Consider the following 16,916-nt stretch of genomic DNA (forward strand, 5'->3'; position numbering starts at 1 on the left):
TGTCATTTCTGTCATTCTCTGCTACTTAGCTAACACCATGCACACTGTCCTGGGGTCCTCTGAGGACCAGCCTTGCCCAACCTGCCAACAGCCCCCTCAAAGCAGCTCCCATCCCAGGAGTCTTGCCCTGTATATCACCATACCCAGAGCAGTAACAACCAGGCCTCAAAACAGCCAACCTGGAGCCAAGCACCACCCATCAGACACCCATAGCAATCATGACCGAGCCACAACAGGAGGTGCATTCAGCCCACAGGATACTCTGCTCTGGTGACCTGGGGGAGCTGTGCCGTTGGGCCAATGGACACCTGCTACATAAGGTCACATTTTCAAGGTCAAGAGATGTAGTTGATGTACCTAATACATAGAAACAAGCAGAGAGAGTTGAATATAATGGAAAAGAATCTGAAAGAGAATATATATGCATATATATGCACACACACAGATATGGGCTTCCCAGGTGGTGCAGCGGTAAAGAATCTGCCTGCCAATGCAGGAGACACAAGCGACATGGGTTTGATCCCTGAGTTGGGAAGATCCTGTGGAGCTACAAGTGGCAACCCACTCCAGTGTTGTTACCTGGAGAATCTCATGGACAGAGGAGCCTGGAGGGCTACAGTCGTGGGGCTACAAAGAGTTGGACATGACTGAGCACACACACACACACACACACACACACACACATATAGTTGAATCATTTTTGTACACTTGAAATAACCCATTGTAAATTAATTATACTCTAATTAAAAAAAATAATTTAACCCCCCTCCCCCCAAAAAAACCTGATAGGCAAAAATGAAACAAAGGAATATCTTTCAAATGAAAGAAGACAAACCCCAGGAAATGAATTAAATGAAACTGAAATAATCAATGCAGCAGATAGTTTCAAGTAACAGTCAAACATGCTCACTGAAATCAGGAAAAGAATGGAAGAACACAGTGAGAACTTCAGCAAAGAGAGAGAAAATACAAAGAAAAGAGCCATTAATAATCCCCCTCTGTGGGAAAACCTTCTCTTACCCCAGTCTGGGGCACAGGTCCTGCGCCGAGCTCCCACTCCATCGCTTCTCTGAAATGTCTGGACGTCTTAAGGAAGCATCCAGGTTCTGGTCCCCTGAGTCTCAGACCTCCCTATGCCCCAGAATCACTTGGGGATCTTGGCCAGAATACAGACCTAAGACCCCATCTCACACACGCCAGCTTAGAATCACTGGGAGCCGGTTCTGGAAATCTATTTTCATTCTGAGCAGTTGCCAGGAGGTTGTTTCTTCCACAGCCAGCCTGCTCCCAGTCCAGCAGCCTCCAGAAGCATCTTTCACCAGATAATAACAGTTGATCCCATTGATATAGAGGCCCAGAAGTACTAAAACGTCATGAAGCCAAACATACTTTTAAAAAGCTTTTCATCGAATCTTGTCTTTTAACTACTTCTCACTTGGGAATTATTATTTCTCATTACAGCTGGCATTTGGTTGAAACCACATCCCTGATATTCTTTCACCATGTGATTGCTCTCCAATGATTATCTGAGTTTCTACAAGATAAATGTCTTTTGTTTATATCTGATGGCTATATTGCCTGGACATTCCAGTTCAGTGAAAATCAGAATAATGATCGTAGTGAACACTGAGGATGCGCTCCGTGGGTTCTGGGAACAGTGCTAAGTGCTTGACACGAGTTCACACATTTCATTCTCTCTCGGAGCATGAAAGAGAATGAGGCAGGCGCTTTTGTTGTTGAGTCGCTAGGTTGTGTCGGACTCTTTTGTGACCCCATGGACTGCAGCCTGCCAGGCTCCTCTGTCCATGGGATTCTCCAGGCAAGAATACTGGAGTGGGTTGCCATTCCCTTCTCCAGGGGATCTTCCTGACCCAGGGATTGAGCCAAGGTCTGCCACCTTGCAGGCAGATTCTTTACCATCTGAGCCACCAGGGAAACCATACACCGATTTAAACCTTGGAAAATAGCTTGTCACCAGCCTCAGGAGGGTGAGGTGGGGGATAGTTCAAGACTTACACATTCATGCTATTTTTACTGTGGGGTCAACTGAAGCCTTTGAAGAAATCAGTCCATTCTAATACAACCTCTGAGCTGGTCTTTAAGAAGATGACTCCAGTTTCACGTTTTTAAAGAGACTCTGTGTTTCCTGGAGAGGTGGGTGGCAGGAGGGAGGTGTGCTCCTTCAATGTCATGTGCATGCTAAGTCACTTCAGTCGTGTCTGACTCTTTGTGACCCCATGGACTGTAGCCCACCAGGCTCCTCTGTCCATGGGATTCTCCAGACAAGAATACTGGAGTGGATTACCATGCCTTCCTCCAGGGGATCTTCCCAACCTAGGGATCAAACCCACATCTCTTAGGTCTCCTGCATTGGCAGGTGGATACTTTACTACTAGGGCCACCTGGGAAGCCCTTCAGTGTTGCATGAGATGCTAAATATCTGTTCCCACCTGTCTCATCCTCTTTCTACACTCCTTTTTGGCCTGTTTCCTCTTAAATGAAAGGGTTTTAATATTATATCTTATACAGGCAACCATGCGAATGAGCTGAGCTGATGGAATGGAGTTCAGTTCAGTTCAGTTGCTCAGTCGTGTCCGACTCTTTGCGACACCATGAATCGCAGCACGCCAGGCCTCCCTGTCCATCAGCAACTCCCAGAGTACACTCAGACTCACATCCATCGAGTCCGTGATGCCATCCAGCCATCTCATCCTGGGTTGTCCCCTTCTCCTCCTGCCCCCAATCCCTCCCAGCATCAGAGTCTTTTCCAATGAGTCAACTCTTCGCATGAGGTGGCCAAAGTACTGGAGTTTCAGCTTTAGCATCATTCCTTCCAAAGAAATCCCAAGGTTGATCTCCTTCAGAATGGACTGGTTGGATCTCCTTGCAGTCCAAGGGACTCTCAAGAGTCTTCTCAAACACCACAGTTCAAAAGCATCAATTCTTCGGTGTTCAGCCTTTTTCACAGTCCAACTCTCACATCCATACATGACCACTGGAAAAACCATAGCCTTGACTAGATGGACCTTAGTCGGCAAAGTAATGTCTCTGCTTTTGAATATGCTATCTAGGTTGGTCATAACTTTCCTTCCAAGGAGTAAGCATCTTTTAATTTCATGGCTGCAGTCACCATCTGCAGTGATTTTGGAGCCCCAAAAAATCAAGTCTGACACTGTTTCCACTGTTTCCCCATCTATTTCCCATGAAGTGATGGGGCCAGATGCCATGATCTTCGTTTTCTGAATGTTGAGCTTTAAGCCAACTTTTTCGCTCTCCTCTTTCACTTTCATCAAGAGGCTTTTTAGCTCCTCTTCACTTTCTGCCATAAGGGTGGTGTCATCTGCATATCTGAAGTGATTGATATTTCTCCCGGCAATCTTGATTCCAGCTTGTGCTTCTTCCAGTCCAGCGTTTCTCATGATGTACTTGCATAGAAGTTAAATAAGCAGGGTGACAATATACAGCCTTGATGTACTCCTTTTCCTATTTGGAACCAGTCTGTTGTTCCATGTCCAGTTCTAACTGTTGCTTCCTGACCTGCATACAAATTTCTCAAGAGGCAGGTTAGGTGGTCTGGTATTCCCATCTCTTTCAGAATTTTCCACAGTTTATTGTGATCCACACAGTTGAAGGCTTTGGCATAGGCAATAAAGCAGAAGTAGATGTTTTTCTGGAACTCTCTTGCTTTTTCGATGATCCAGCGGATGTTGGCAATTTGATCTCTGGTTCCTCTGCCTTTTCTAAAACCAGCTTGAACGTCAGGGAGTAGACTCTGATGGAATGGAAAGCACTCAGTAATGCACAAACCACCAGAGAAATGTAAGGTATCCTTTCTGTCTCACTTCTAGTTGCTCAGAGCTGGTGCTTTTTAAAAAACAATATGTTCACTGATTTATGATTTACTGATTTATGAAGTGTTAATATTTTATATAGTGGTTTTAATATTTGTGTAACTTAAAATTCTGAGATGCCCTTGAATAATACAGATATCTACAATACTCTCATGTACACAAACTACTAGATTTCCTGGTACTTAACATAGTAAGACTGCTCACTTCCACCCATAAAACATTAATCTTTCAAAACCACACCTTTAGGAGTTCACAAATTCTTATTTCTCCCGAGTTTTTAAAAATTATATTCAAACCTTCTTTTAAAAGGAAGCTGAAATCCTCAAGCCAAAAGCCTTAATCTGCCCTTCACAATGTTTATCAAATCATCATGATGTACATTTTATTTATTTTCTTTCAAGTTGTATATAAGATTTTGTTTTTATAATTTTAATTTTTTTTACCTTTTAAATACTTTAAAATTGTGTCAATTACACCTCAATAAAGCTGAAAAAATTGAAATAAAATACAAAAAAAGCCTTAATCTGAATGAATTCTGAGAAATAGATCAATGAAGAGGATCTTTTATTCATCCCACAGAAAAAATACATTTAGTAATTTTCACCTGAAGAAAATATATCTTATATTTAAAGAACTCAAAGATTAGTTGTCAGGAGTTGCTTTTGGACAATGATCAATAAGAGCTTATCGACAGTAGGATACTGATACCCAGGACCATCCCCTCTTGCATGCATTACTCTCTGTACTTCCAGCTCCTTTAGTGGTCACTGGTTGCATGGTTGGGGAATCCCACAGAGGAATGAATCATGTATGAAGCGTGGTGCCTCCCCACAGTGGAATGCTCTCTGAGCTAGGATACTGGCTTAGAAAACCACCAAGCACTCACTCTCTAAGAATCTCCATTGCTAACTAGCAAGCATGGGAACCCAGCCTGCAAATCGCAGTTGTTCGCATATGTTCTCCGAGGGCTCCATGGACAGCAGTGCCCTGCAGCAGAAGGCTCTCCACGACGCCCATCTGTAAACATACAGCATATGAGTCTGTTTGGACATTAACTTGAGCATATCAATCCTTCTGGAGTCCACTGGGAGTCCTGCAGAAACTATCCCAGCATTAGAGTTGTTCCCACCTGAATCCCAAGAGTCATTAACACTGGATCCAAGATAATGAACCAGTGTCTAGAACTTAAAGTCTGTATCTTCAGTCATAATGGGCAAGGTTTCTCAGCAGCAGCATTATTCACCTTTTAGGTTGGATGGCTTTTTGTTGTGGGGGACTGTCCTGGGCGTTCCTGCCTGGCCTCTACCCACTGGGTGCCAGGAGCACTGCCCTACAGCTGTAACATCCAGAATGTTTCTGGATATTTCTGGATATTGAAATTTCCTGGGAGCCAGAATGTCCATGGACTGAGAGCCAGTGAGAGAGGGTGCAGGTGAGAACTGGGCTGAGCTGGATGGGGTCATAGGCAACATCTGGCTAGACTTGAGCCATGAGGACTCCTCTGTGGATAAAGAAAGATGCTGTAAAACAGTGAAACAGGAGTGAAAACAGCCTTCACTTCATCTGGCCATTCTCAAGTTGTCACTGCTCTGTGAAAGGTGATGGGCGAGGATGCTGAAATGGGTGGGACCCGTTAAAGCATAATCTTCATGGAGCTAGAGTTTCTGCCAGGGCTGCAAGCAACAGCCAGAGCTTCAGGCCAGAAAATGACTCCAGAAAGGTTGTGTACATCTGTGCTTAAGTGCTGATGGCCCCAACCTCTTATTTGTACACACCACCAATGGTTATGTCATCATAGAATAGGGAACAGGGTCAGGAACCAGGAAGAACAGGAGTGAGTACAAGCAGAGTGTCACAGAGACTCAGCTTGGTGGTTGCTGGTGTCTGATAGGGGCGTGGAGTGACTCTGAGCAGAAGCTGAATCCAGAAGAAACCTGGGCCTAGTGTAGTCATGTGTTAGAGACGCACATCCACATGCAGAGAACTGGACCGTGGCATTGAGATGAGCCTCGGCTTACATGGCACCACATTTGTGCAGAAAATCTCAATCAATAAAGATAAGCTAAGAGGCCAAGTGTTGGCTGCTCTAGTCCCCACAAAGGCCAACCTTGAATAACTCAGATGTAACCCTGTTTCCCTGCTCCAGCTGTTGGCCTCGGGGTGGGAGCCTGTCATCTCTCAGTAGAGTCTTAACAGAATAAAGCCTGGTGATTCTGCAAGTCAGAAATGCGTGGGGGCCACCTGGAGACCTCTCCTCTCCTCAGAGCTTTCCAGCTCATCACATCTCTGCCTTCTTCCTCCTTATTCTCCTGAAGATAAAAGGCAGATAATGAAACACCTTATATTTAGGATGCCTGTATCTTTAAGGTACTAGGAGTAATGACCCACAGTCTAAGGGTAGTACCCTCAATCTAGTGAAATACTAATTCAGGCTTTGTTTTCTGCATGGAGACTCATTTTTTAAAAAAAATTTCATTGACATATAGTTCATTTACAATGTATTCACTTCTGCTGTACAGAAAAGTGTATATGTACATTCAATTATACATCTATACATTCTTTTTTTTTTAGTATTCTTTTCCATTATAGTTTATCACAAGATGATGAATATATTTCCCTGTGCTATACAATAGGACCTTGTTGCTTCTCCATTCTATATATATATATACATATATGTTAGTTTGCATCTGTTAATCCCCAATTCCAGTCCTTCCCTCCCCCAATGCCCTTCCCCCTTGGCAACCACAAGTCTGTTCTCTCTCCCCGTGATTCTGTGTCTATTTCATAGATAGGTGTGTGCATTGAGACTTCTTTTAATGTAATAGCAGTAAGTCTCATAATGTGTTATTTTCCTCTGAAAATAGAAATGATCAGTAAAGCATCTATCATTCTGTCATTAGGGGCCTGAAATGGGCTCCAATCATTTATCGAGGTCCCGTGGAAGGGCGTTTTCTAGACTGGGGAATCAGATCTGTGCTTGCCTTGCATAAGCCGTCAAAGGATGGGCTGAATGCCTGGCTCTTCTCTGCCACCTACCTGGGCATCTCGGCAGGTCCTTTCATCTCCCTCTGCCACTGTCCTCAGCCCTACATCTAGAGGGGTGATTTCTCTAAACCTGTGTGCTAGCAGCCTGGCATGCTTCTAATCCTTTCTAGAAGAAACCCCACCTACTTTTAGCCCTCTTTTTAGTACCTACTGCTATCTGACGACAGGGGCATTTTGGACCATTTTCAATGACAGCAGTTTGCACTGTTTTAAAGCTCCCCTCCCTTCCCCTGTCCTGTTGCATCCTTGCCCTGCCATCCACCCCTCCCCTCCCAGGACTGCTGGCAGCCCCAGGAAGTCTTTGTTCTGTGTAGGGGCAGCCTGTCCAGGACGGCTGCCTCCTGAAACTCTTCCTGGAAGGCTCTGGGCTCCTCAAGACCCTGGCACCTGCCCCACCTGCCTAGACCCGTTTCCCACAGTCATCTCTGACCTTGAGCCTCAGCATCTCTCTCAATGGAGTTCTGGAAGGAAGTTAACGATTGTGGTACATTTTGCAATCACGTGTTCCAATAGCAGTCAGCGGAACTATTTCCCTGACATGCGGGCCTAATGTTCTGTGTTGAATCCAGAGTCTTGCTTGGTGAGCCAGCTCGTTTAAAGCCTCCTCAGCTCCATCCTCAGAAAGTCTTCCACACACTTCCTGGGTCATTATGTCCCAGTCCAATCCTATCAGGGACGTTGTTTCTTGTGTAGCCGCCCAGTCCCACTCAGGGATGTTAGAAGCCAGGCTCATGAGAGGTGGCTGCCAAGTGTATTAATGGACCTAAAGGGAAAGAATTAAGAACAGTTCTTTCCCTCCACATAATATAGGGTGATTCGCTTTCCTGAACCGTGTGTTGATCCGAAAGGTAATGGGCCTGGACTGTGAAAGGTGTCCCTTGGGTGCCTCTCTGCTCTCCACCCAGGTAGTAGTTACACACAGGAAATGAAGGCAAAGCAGAAAAGCCCAGAAACATAAAAACCTGGAAAAGCTGAGAAATCCTTCTGTCATTCATTTTAACCCCCTCTATCATGGGGGCAGCAGAGGATGAGATGATTAGATAATATCACCAACTCAATGGACATGAGTTTCAACAAACTCCAGGTGATAGTGAAGAACAGGGGAGCCCGGTGTGCTGCAGTCCACGAGGTCGCAAAGAGTTGGACACAACTTAGCGACTGAACAACAACAAATTGTGCCTCATCCACTAGTCATTCACAAAAGGGTGGGATTGGGAGACTGGTATACTCTGAAAATCTAAACAGCCAATTTGAGATTTCACTTGGTGTCATTTTCTCTCTCCATATGGTGAGAGAATCCAATTTTCATTATGAGTCACATAGTCCAAAAGTGCCATGCGGAAACACAGAGAGGACAAGCAGAAGGGCCTGGACTCTTCCCTGGGCCTCCGGGCCTCCCTCCTGAGAAGTGTAGCCTTTCCAGGGCTCTAGGACCAGACTTCCTGCATCTCCACACTCACTCTGCCTATGGATGTGGCAGGCCGGCTCTGACCAAGACTTCCACCACCACACTCCAAGATCTGGTGTGTCACCGGCTATTCTTGACGGTGATCACTACAGCAGTTGTCACAAGGGTCCGAACATGGGCCGCAGGGTCAGATATTCAGTGGAACCCCTGCGAGATCAGCCTGAAGACAGTAAAGTCCTTCTTGTGGTGTCACGGGGGAGACTCGGGCCAGTTTAGGGTGACAGGAGCCTGAACACCTTTGCTCCATGTGAACAAACAAACTTTGTTTTGCAGCCTGGATTCTTTCCTATATGGCCTCCATGCCCTCTTCAAAGGTGACTTCAGGATAACAGCCCGAGATGAGTGGGTGTTCGCAGACATCGACCTGCTGCACAAAGTTGTTGTCCCGGCTCTCAGGATGTCCCTGAAGCTGCATCAGGTAAGCATTCCTTTTTTTTTTTTTTTTTTTTTTAAGTATAATCCTGAAACATTAGGGGAAAAAAATGACCTTTCAAAAACATGGTCCCCTTGCTCAGCATAATTCTGACAAGTTGGCTTCTGACTTAGTAACTAAGTGTGTGTGTGTGTGTGTGTGTGTGTGTGTTGTGTGCTCAGTTGAGTCCCCTCGACTCTGTGGCCCCTGGGACTGTAGCCCTCCAGGCTCCTCTGTCCATGAAATTTTCCAGGCAAGAATACTGGGGTGGTTGCCATTTCCTACTCTGGAGTATCTTCCCAACCCAGGGATCAAACCCGCATCTCTTGCCTCCTGCACTGGCAGACAGATTCTTTACCACTAGCACTATCTGGGAAGCCCAGCAACTAAGCACTGAGGCATTGCCCATTTTTTGATGGTATCCATGGTGATGTGCCCTCAAGAGTCCCTAGGAGGTGGTGATCTCCCACTAGCATGGAAGAGGGGACTTGGCTGGAGAAAATGACATCAGAAATGTCCACACTGTGGTGAAAAGTCCTAGGCTTCTATGCCACCAGCTCCATGGGCCCCGAGGCCACTGTGATAGTGAGGTGCCCGCCATCCACCCAGTGGGGCTGAGTGAAGTAGAGGTGGACTTGGCCTTGCACCAGGCATCGGCCTCATTGCTGTGTGCACAGCAAGCCAGGACCAGCTTTGTGGTCCTCCCGACCCACAGATGAATTATTTCCCCAGGACCAGTTCACTTGCCCCGATGAGTACGAAGACCCAGCAGTCCTCTACGAGGCCATCCAGTCCTTTGAGAAGAAAGTGGTCATCTGCCATGAGGGTGACCCAGCCTGGAGGGGCGCCGTGCTGGCCAACAAGGAGGAGCTGCTGACCCTGAGGCACGTGGTAGATGAGGGCACGGACGAGTACAAGGTGCTCATGCTCCACAGAAGCTTCCTGAGCTTCAAGGTGATCAAGGTATGGGAGCCATCCTTCCCGGCTGCCACCAGCCTCCTGCCTGGGGGAACATGAGAAGAAATATATGGCTGGCCAACAAGTCATTTGGGTTTTCATTCAGGAAAAACCTGAATGAACTTTTCTTGTTTAAAATAATTTATTATATATATTTATTTAATTTTTGGCTGTGCTGGGTCTCTATTGCTATGTGGGCTTTCTCTAGTTGCAGTGTGCAAGGGCTTCTCACTGGGGTGGCTTCTCTTGCTGTGGAGGATGGGCTCTAGGGCTCACAGGCTTCAGTAGTTGTGGTGCATGAGCTCAGGAATCGCAGCTCCCGGGCTCTAGAGCATAGGATCAGTAGTTGCGGTGCATGGGCATAGTTGCTCCTCCATATGTGGGATCTTCTCAGACCAGGGATCAAACCTGAGTCTCCTACATTGGTGAATTCTTTACCACTAAGCCAACAAAGAAGTCCCCCGAACGAACTTTTTTCCCAACACGGTAGCATGGATTGGCACAGACGCCATGCCCCCTAGGCCAGCATCCTCTGTCCAGAGCCACATTTCCTGGGGGCAGGGGGAGCGGGAAGTGCTGGCCAGCATGCAGGGTGGGTGGCCCCAGACAGGCAGTGCATCTCTGCAGGGCCCTTTCACACTCAAAGAGCTGGTGTGCAGGTGATGGCTTTGGCAAGAAGTCCTGCTAGGCTAGACACGCATGGGGTCAGAATCTAGCTTGTTCCTGGGATTTCTTTGGAAGGAATGATGCTAAAGCTGAAACTCCAGTACTTTGGCCACCTCATGCGAAGAGTTGACTCATTGGAAAAGACTGATGCTGGGAGGGATTGGGGGCAGGAGGAGAAGGGGGCAACAGAGGATGAGCTGGCTGGATGGCATCACTGACTCGATGGACGTGAGTCTGAGTGAACTCCAGGAGTTGGTGATGGACAGGGAGGCCTGGCGTGCTGCGATTTATGGGGTCGCAAAGAGTCGGACACGACTGAGCGACTGAACTGAACTGAACTGAACTGAACTGAAGATTCCAAACCTCCCTCTCATAACCTATTCCTGGACCCAATAACTTCCTTCCCAGAGATTCTCTTCATACAGCTTCAAATCACCGGGCTGAAACAAAGCCTTCTTTCCTTTTTATTTGATCTCCATGGCCCCATGAAAATGCCATCATATCCACCTTGCTGCCATTCAGACATCACTAAGAAAGCTTTAGGCCAAAGCACAGTGGCCACAGGTCCTCAGACCCAACAGTCTGTAGCCTCGCTCTCTCTCCGCCCCACCATCCACTTTCCTCTTCGTGTCTTCCCCGCGCTGCAGGTGAACAGAGAATGTGTCCGCGGCCTTTGGGCCGGGCAGCAGCAAGAACTCATCTTCCTCCGCAACCGCAACCCTGAGCGCGGCAGCATTCAGAACAACAAGCAGGTCCTCCGGAACCTGATCAATTCCTCCTGTGACCAGCCCCTGGGGTACCCCATGTATGTCTCCCCACTCACCACATCCTACCTGGGGACCCACAGGCAGCTGAAGAACGTCTGGAGCGGACCACTCACCTTGGACAGCATCAGGGCGTGGCTCCGAACCAAGTGGTTAAGGTGGGTCTTCACGGCAAAGGCATTATTTACCCGGATGGGACGGGGCTGTGAGCTCCAAGGCTTCTGGTAGGAATCTCACTGTCTGCCCATCCTCCTGTGATGAAAACTGCCGTGCCCAAATGTCCTCCAACACATCCTTTGTTTCAACAAGCCGTTTCAGATGATGACTCAGTGGGAAACGTCATCAGATGAGAGTCTACCTCGCTCTCCCTTCCATCCACGGGCTGAGACGGGTTTGAGTCCTTGGAACGTTGCTGAGGTTACGGGTCTTTGTTACACATCTGCTGCAAAGAATCAGGCTTGAACCAGCCTCCTTGCCCCATCCTGCCCCCGGCCCCATCTCTCATCGAATAAGTTTTCTCACCTGGTGTTCCTGGTTAGTTGGAACAAATTCTAAGTTGTTTTGCCTGAATCTAACAGGGCTGTGTGTTGGACCTCAAAGCTGAGGGGTCCCTGTGGATGGTGGAGCCCGCGCGGCTTTTTCATCCGGGCAGGGTGTATTCACTTATCAGTCACTGATGGGCTTTCATCCGGACGTGGTGTATTCACTTATCAGTCCCAGAGGGGCTTCTTCATCCGGGCAGGATGCATTCATTTATCAGTCACTGAGGTCTGGGGAACAGAAACCCCTCCTTCCATTTGCATGCCATCTGCATCTCCATCGCTTCTCACCAGTACAGTGCGGTCTGCCATCCTGCTTTGAACACAGATGTGACGGGGCATCTAGGGGAATTAGACATGTTTGGGTGAGAATCCTTGAAGCGTCTCTTCCTCTCAGAGTGCGGAAGGACTGCGACGCAGCAGGCCAGCCGGGCGCGGGCAACACGGAGGACGTGGATGCGGCGCGCGCCCCGCCCGCAGGCGGCAACAGTGCCCCCAGTGGTGAGAGCCGGGAGAGCAGCGCGGAACAGCCCAGAAAGGATGGGAGCCGCCACTGGTCACCCAGGGAAGGGACACGGAGGCCAGGTGAGTGCAGTGGGGGCCTCGTGTTACTGCCAAGGCTCCTCACGTCTCACTGGCCAACACCGTGGGCTATGTTGTCATTCTAGCCTCTGAGAGACCGTTTACACAGGACAGATCAGTATTGGGCCAAAAGATGCCCCCAAGTATACTGACTCATATACGTTCTACTCAGAAAAAAACTTGATTCTATGCGTTAGATTCAGCTTTTATCCTTTATCCATCTGTCTGTCCCTTATCTCAGCCAGCTGTCTGTCTGTCTATCGGTCCAGTGGTCAGTCTCTTCCACCCTTCTCTCACTCCTTCAGAGACCATTGGCTCATGTGTCTCTGTGTTAGGCTGGGTTATAGCTCTTCATGCATGAAGGCGCCTCCCTCCTCCTGTGAACTGACCCACCCCCTCCAAGTCCTGTGATGAGGCAGCCAGCCTCCTGCCCTCCGTTGCCTGGTCACTACCGCTCTCCACTTCCTCCCCTTGCACCTGACATTTCAGAGCATAGGGAAAGAGGGAAGACGGGTGCCAGCCGATGGGGATGGAAGAAGTTTGGTCTGAGTCTAAAGCTTAAAATCGGTGTGTATGGCAAAACCAAAACAGTATTGTAAAGCAAAATAAAGTAAAAATAAAAATTAAAAAAAAATAAAAAATAAAGCTTAAAATCATGTTTAAACTAAGGCCCAACTAATTAGGCTCAATCAGATGGATGAGGCTCCAAAATCCCTCTGTACTTGGAGGAGAAGGCTGGGTTAGGAAAGGTGACCCTCAGGGCTCGCAGAGGACGTGCCCAATTGGAGTGGGAGAGACAGACGCTTGGCCTGGCTCCCACCGGCACACTGTCCCTTGGCTTTGACCTTCAAAACCTCTCAGTGCTTTCACCTTTTGGCCTCAGTACTTTTACCATCAAGAAGCATTCATTAAGTGCCTCTTTGTGCGTGTTCTCCTGTCAGCTCTGCATCAAGGCAATAAGTGCCTGCCTCCTAGAAGTGCCCAGAGCAAGGCTGGGGATTTAACTGAAATAGTGAGGATGTGTGTATTGATGAGCAAGAAGATAGATAAGATTAAAAAAAGACAGATGGAAGACAAATAGATAGGGAGACAGAAGGATAGACAGATAATGGATGGATAGATATCGGTAGAAGATAGAAAGATAGATTATAGGTATTTAGGGAGATTGAGATTATATAGATAATAGGTGATAGATAGATAGAAATATTGATAGATAATAGATATATAGATAGCTAATTGATTGATGTGTGTGTCTGTGAGTGTTCAGTTATGTCTGACTCTTTGCATCCAAATGGACTTTAGCCTACCAGGCTCCTCTATCCATGGGATTTTTCAGGAAAGAATACTAGAGTGGGTAGTCATTTCCTACTCCAGGGGATCCTCCCTACCCAGGGATCGAACCCTTATCTCCCCTGTCTGCAGACAGATTCCTTACCACTGTGCCACCTGGGAAACCCATATCTCCTGTAAAGTATGAATAGCAGAGTATTTTAAAAGAAATTTAATCTTATTAACTTCATAGGTGGCACAGGAAGGCTTTTGAGAGGATCTTCTCTGCTCAGGGATTGAACCCTGGGTCTCCCATATTGCAGGCAGATCCTTTACCATCTGAGCCACTAGGGAAGCCCCAATTGGTTGATAGAGAGATAATAGATAATAGAAAGATAAAGAGACAGATAATATAAAGATACATAGGCAGGTTGAGCTATTTCAAATCCTAAAAGATGATGCTGTGAAATTGCTGCCCTCAATATACCAGCAAATTTGGAAAACGCAGCAGTGCCTACAGGACTAGAAAAGGTCAGTTTTCATTCCAATCCCAAAGAAAGGCAATGCCAAAGAATGCTCAAACTACTGCACAATTGCACTCATCTCACACGCTAGTAAAGTAATGCTCAAAATTCTCCAAGCCAGGCTTCAACAGTATGTGAACCGTGATCTTCCAGATGGTTAAGCTGGATTTAGAAAAGTCAGAGGAACCAGAGATCAAATTGCCAACATCCATTGGATCATCGAAAAAGCAAGAGAGTTCCTGGAAAACATCTACTTCTGCTTTATTGACTATACCAAAGCCTTTGACTGTGTGGATCACAACAAACTGTGGGAAATTCTTAAACAGATGGGAATTCCAGACCACCTGACCTGCCTCCTGAGAAATCTGCATGCAGGTCAAGAAACAACAGTTAGAACTGAACATCGAACAACAGACTGGTTCCAAATCAGTAAAGGAGTACGTCAAGGCTGTATATTGTCACCCTGCTTATTTAACTTACATGCAGAGTACATCATGAGAAATGCTGGGCTAGATGAAGCATGAGCTGGAATCTAGATTTCTGGGAGAAATATCAATAACCTCAGATATGCAGATGACACCACCCTTATGGCAGAAAGTGAAGAGGAACTAAAGAGCCTCTTGATGAAAGTGAAAGAGGAGAGTGAAAAAGTTGGCTTAAAACTCAACATTCAGAAAAGTAAGATCACAGCATCTGGTCCCATTACTTCATGGCAAATAGATGGGGAAACAATAGGAACAATAAGAGATTTTATTTTCTTGGGCTCCAAAATCACTGCAGATGGTGACTGCAGCCATGAAATTAAAAGACTCTTGCTCCTTGAAAGAAAAGTTATGACCAACCTGGACAGCATATTAAAAAGCAGAGATATCACTTTGCCAACAAAGGTCTGTGTAGTGAAAGCTATGGTATTTCCAGTAGTCATGTATGGATGTGAGAGTTGGACCATAAAAGGGGCTGAGCGACAAAGAACTGATGTTTTCAAACTGTGGTGCTGGAGAAGACTCTTGAGAGTCCCTGGACAGCAAGGATATCCAACCAGTCCATCCTAAAGGAAATCAGTCCTGAATATTCATTGGAAGGGCTGATGTTGAAGATGAAGCTCTAATACTTTGGCCACCTGATGTGAAGAGCCGACTCATTGGAAAAGACTCTGCTGCTGGGAAAGATTGAGGGCAGGAGCAGAAGGGGATGACAGAGGATGAGATGGTTGAATGGCATCATCAATTCAATGGACATGAATTTGAGCAAACTCTGAGAGAGAGTGAAGAACAGGGAAGCCTGGCATGCTGCAGTCCATGGGGTCTCAAACAGTTGGACACGACTGAGAGACTGAACAAGAATAAGATGGATAGACAGGTAGATGTTTGACAGATACATATATACATACATAGATACACAGAGATAAATGGATAGATGATAAGTCGTTAGTTGAAGATAGATGAGAGATGGAAGGGAGGCAGGAAGACAGGGAAGGAGAGAGAGGTAAATAGTTAGGTAGCTGAACAAAGTGACATCAGTTGCTTAGGGTGAAGAAGACCCCCTTCCTTTCCCCGTGGCATCTGCCCTGAACCCTGAGCAGAGCAGCCGCTGAGCCAGAGGCCTTCAGTGTGCAGCTGGCTCTCAGGCCAGGAGTTTCTCATTGCTTAGTTAACAGTTGTTATCGCATGAGATTTTTAAGTTTCAAAAATCACAGAAATGATTTTCCAGGTGGGAAAATGCAAGGTAGGTTCCAAATGGAGCAGTAACTGAGCATTTGGCCTTTCTGTCAGGTGACTTGTCTGAACCAGAGAGGGGCTAGTGTCTGAGGGTGGGGGGTTGTGGGGAAGGGGGTCTGTCTCGGTGGTTGCAGGGTCACAGCTTTTAAAGAGCCTGAGATGGGCATGCTGGACAGCCTCTGACTCACGGAGATGCCTCTTCCTTTTCATACCAATGAAGCCATGACGGCACCATGTGGCCTGGAAAAGCCAGCATTTGTTCCATCCTCAGAATCCAGGCCCCGTAGGTCATGAATGTCCGCTATTTACCACCAGAGCCTGAGGCTGGGACCAGTCACAGGCTTCTGTGGCAGATGTCAAAGCTAAATCTTCCAGAGCCCACACCAGCTATTCAGTTTTCATTATTGCTTCTTAAAATTGCTCCTACCAAGGCCACTCTTGGCTTTGCCTGCTTTACAAGGTAACAAGGCATGCTGGGCGACAGCACCTGTGGGCCTCAAGACCACAGCCCCCAGCTGCAGTCAGAGTCAGCCTCGGCTCTGCACTCTGCTGGGGTCCAGCCCCGGTGGATCCAGGGAATTCGAAGCGGGGATGGCGTTGGCGAGGGAAAAAACTTATTTATTATTAATGTAAGATTAGATTAGGAAGAAATAGTGTAGTAGGAAAATTTAGTGGAGAAAAGAGGCTGATTAAACTTAGTTTACGTGGAAAACCAATAAAGTTCCAGACAAGGAACTTGCACCATCTACGTTGGGCCACAGGCGCCCGCTTGAATAGCGGAGGGTGCCCCGCCTTGGGCTCCCTCTCGCGTGGGTCTCAGAAGCCCAGGCAAGTAAGTAGACTTGGTGAGCCTCCACGTTCCAAGGGATCAGCCTGAAAAGGAGAGGGAGGGAGCAAGAGAAAGAGTCGACATGGGGGAGGCCAGGCTTATGCAAAAACCCCTTCTCTCTTTATTGTTCAAAAGGTGTTTATATACACTAAGTTTTACATAATGGAAGATACAGAGTCACAGCAGGGGCAGCAGTCCTGACCCTTTCTGTATATCTTTTTGTATACAAAAGGTCTCAGGTGATTTACATTATCTTCTGGCCAAGAGGCTTGCTAACACTTTTTGGCTTTCT

At 47.0% G+C, this 16,916-nt stretch overlaps 1 protein-coding gene across 1 annotated transcript in view; it reads left to right on the forward strand.

Annotated features, from left to right (window-relative positions):
• The window catches only part of PCNX2 (pecanex 2), a 304,964-nt gene that overhangs the window by 274,693 nt on the left and 13,355 nt on the right, over positions 1-16,916 (forward strand). The window contains exons 29-32 of the mRNA XM_052640516.1: positions 8,638-8,782; positions 9,509-9,739; positions 11,047-11,321; positions 12,100-12,287. Of these exons, the coding sequence (XP_052496476.1) occupies positions 8,638-8,782; positions 9,509-9,739; positions 11,047-11,321; positions 12,100-12,287 (839 nt within the window). The remainder of the gene's footprint in view (positions 1-8,637; positions 8,783-9,508; positions 9,740-11,046; positions 11,322-12,099; positions 12,288-16,916) is intronic.

Source organism: Budorcas taxicolor, chromosome 5 (genome assembly GCF_023091745.1).
Source record: "Budorcas taxicolor isolate Tak-1 chromosome 5, Takin1.1, whole genome shotgun sequence".
In the NCBI taxonomy this organism is placed as follows: domain Eukaryota; kingdom Metazoa; phylum Chordata; class Mammalia; order Artiodactyla; family Bovidae; genus Budorcas; species Budorcas taxicolor.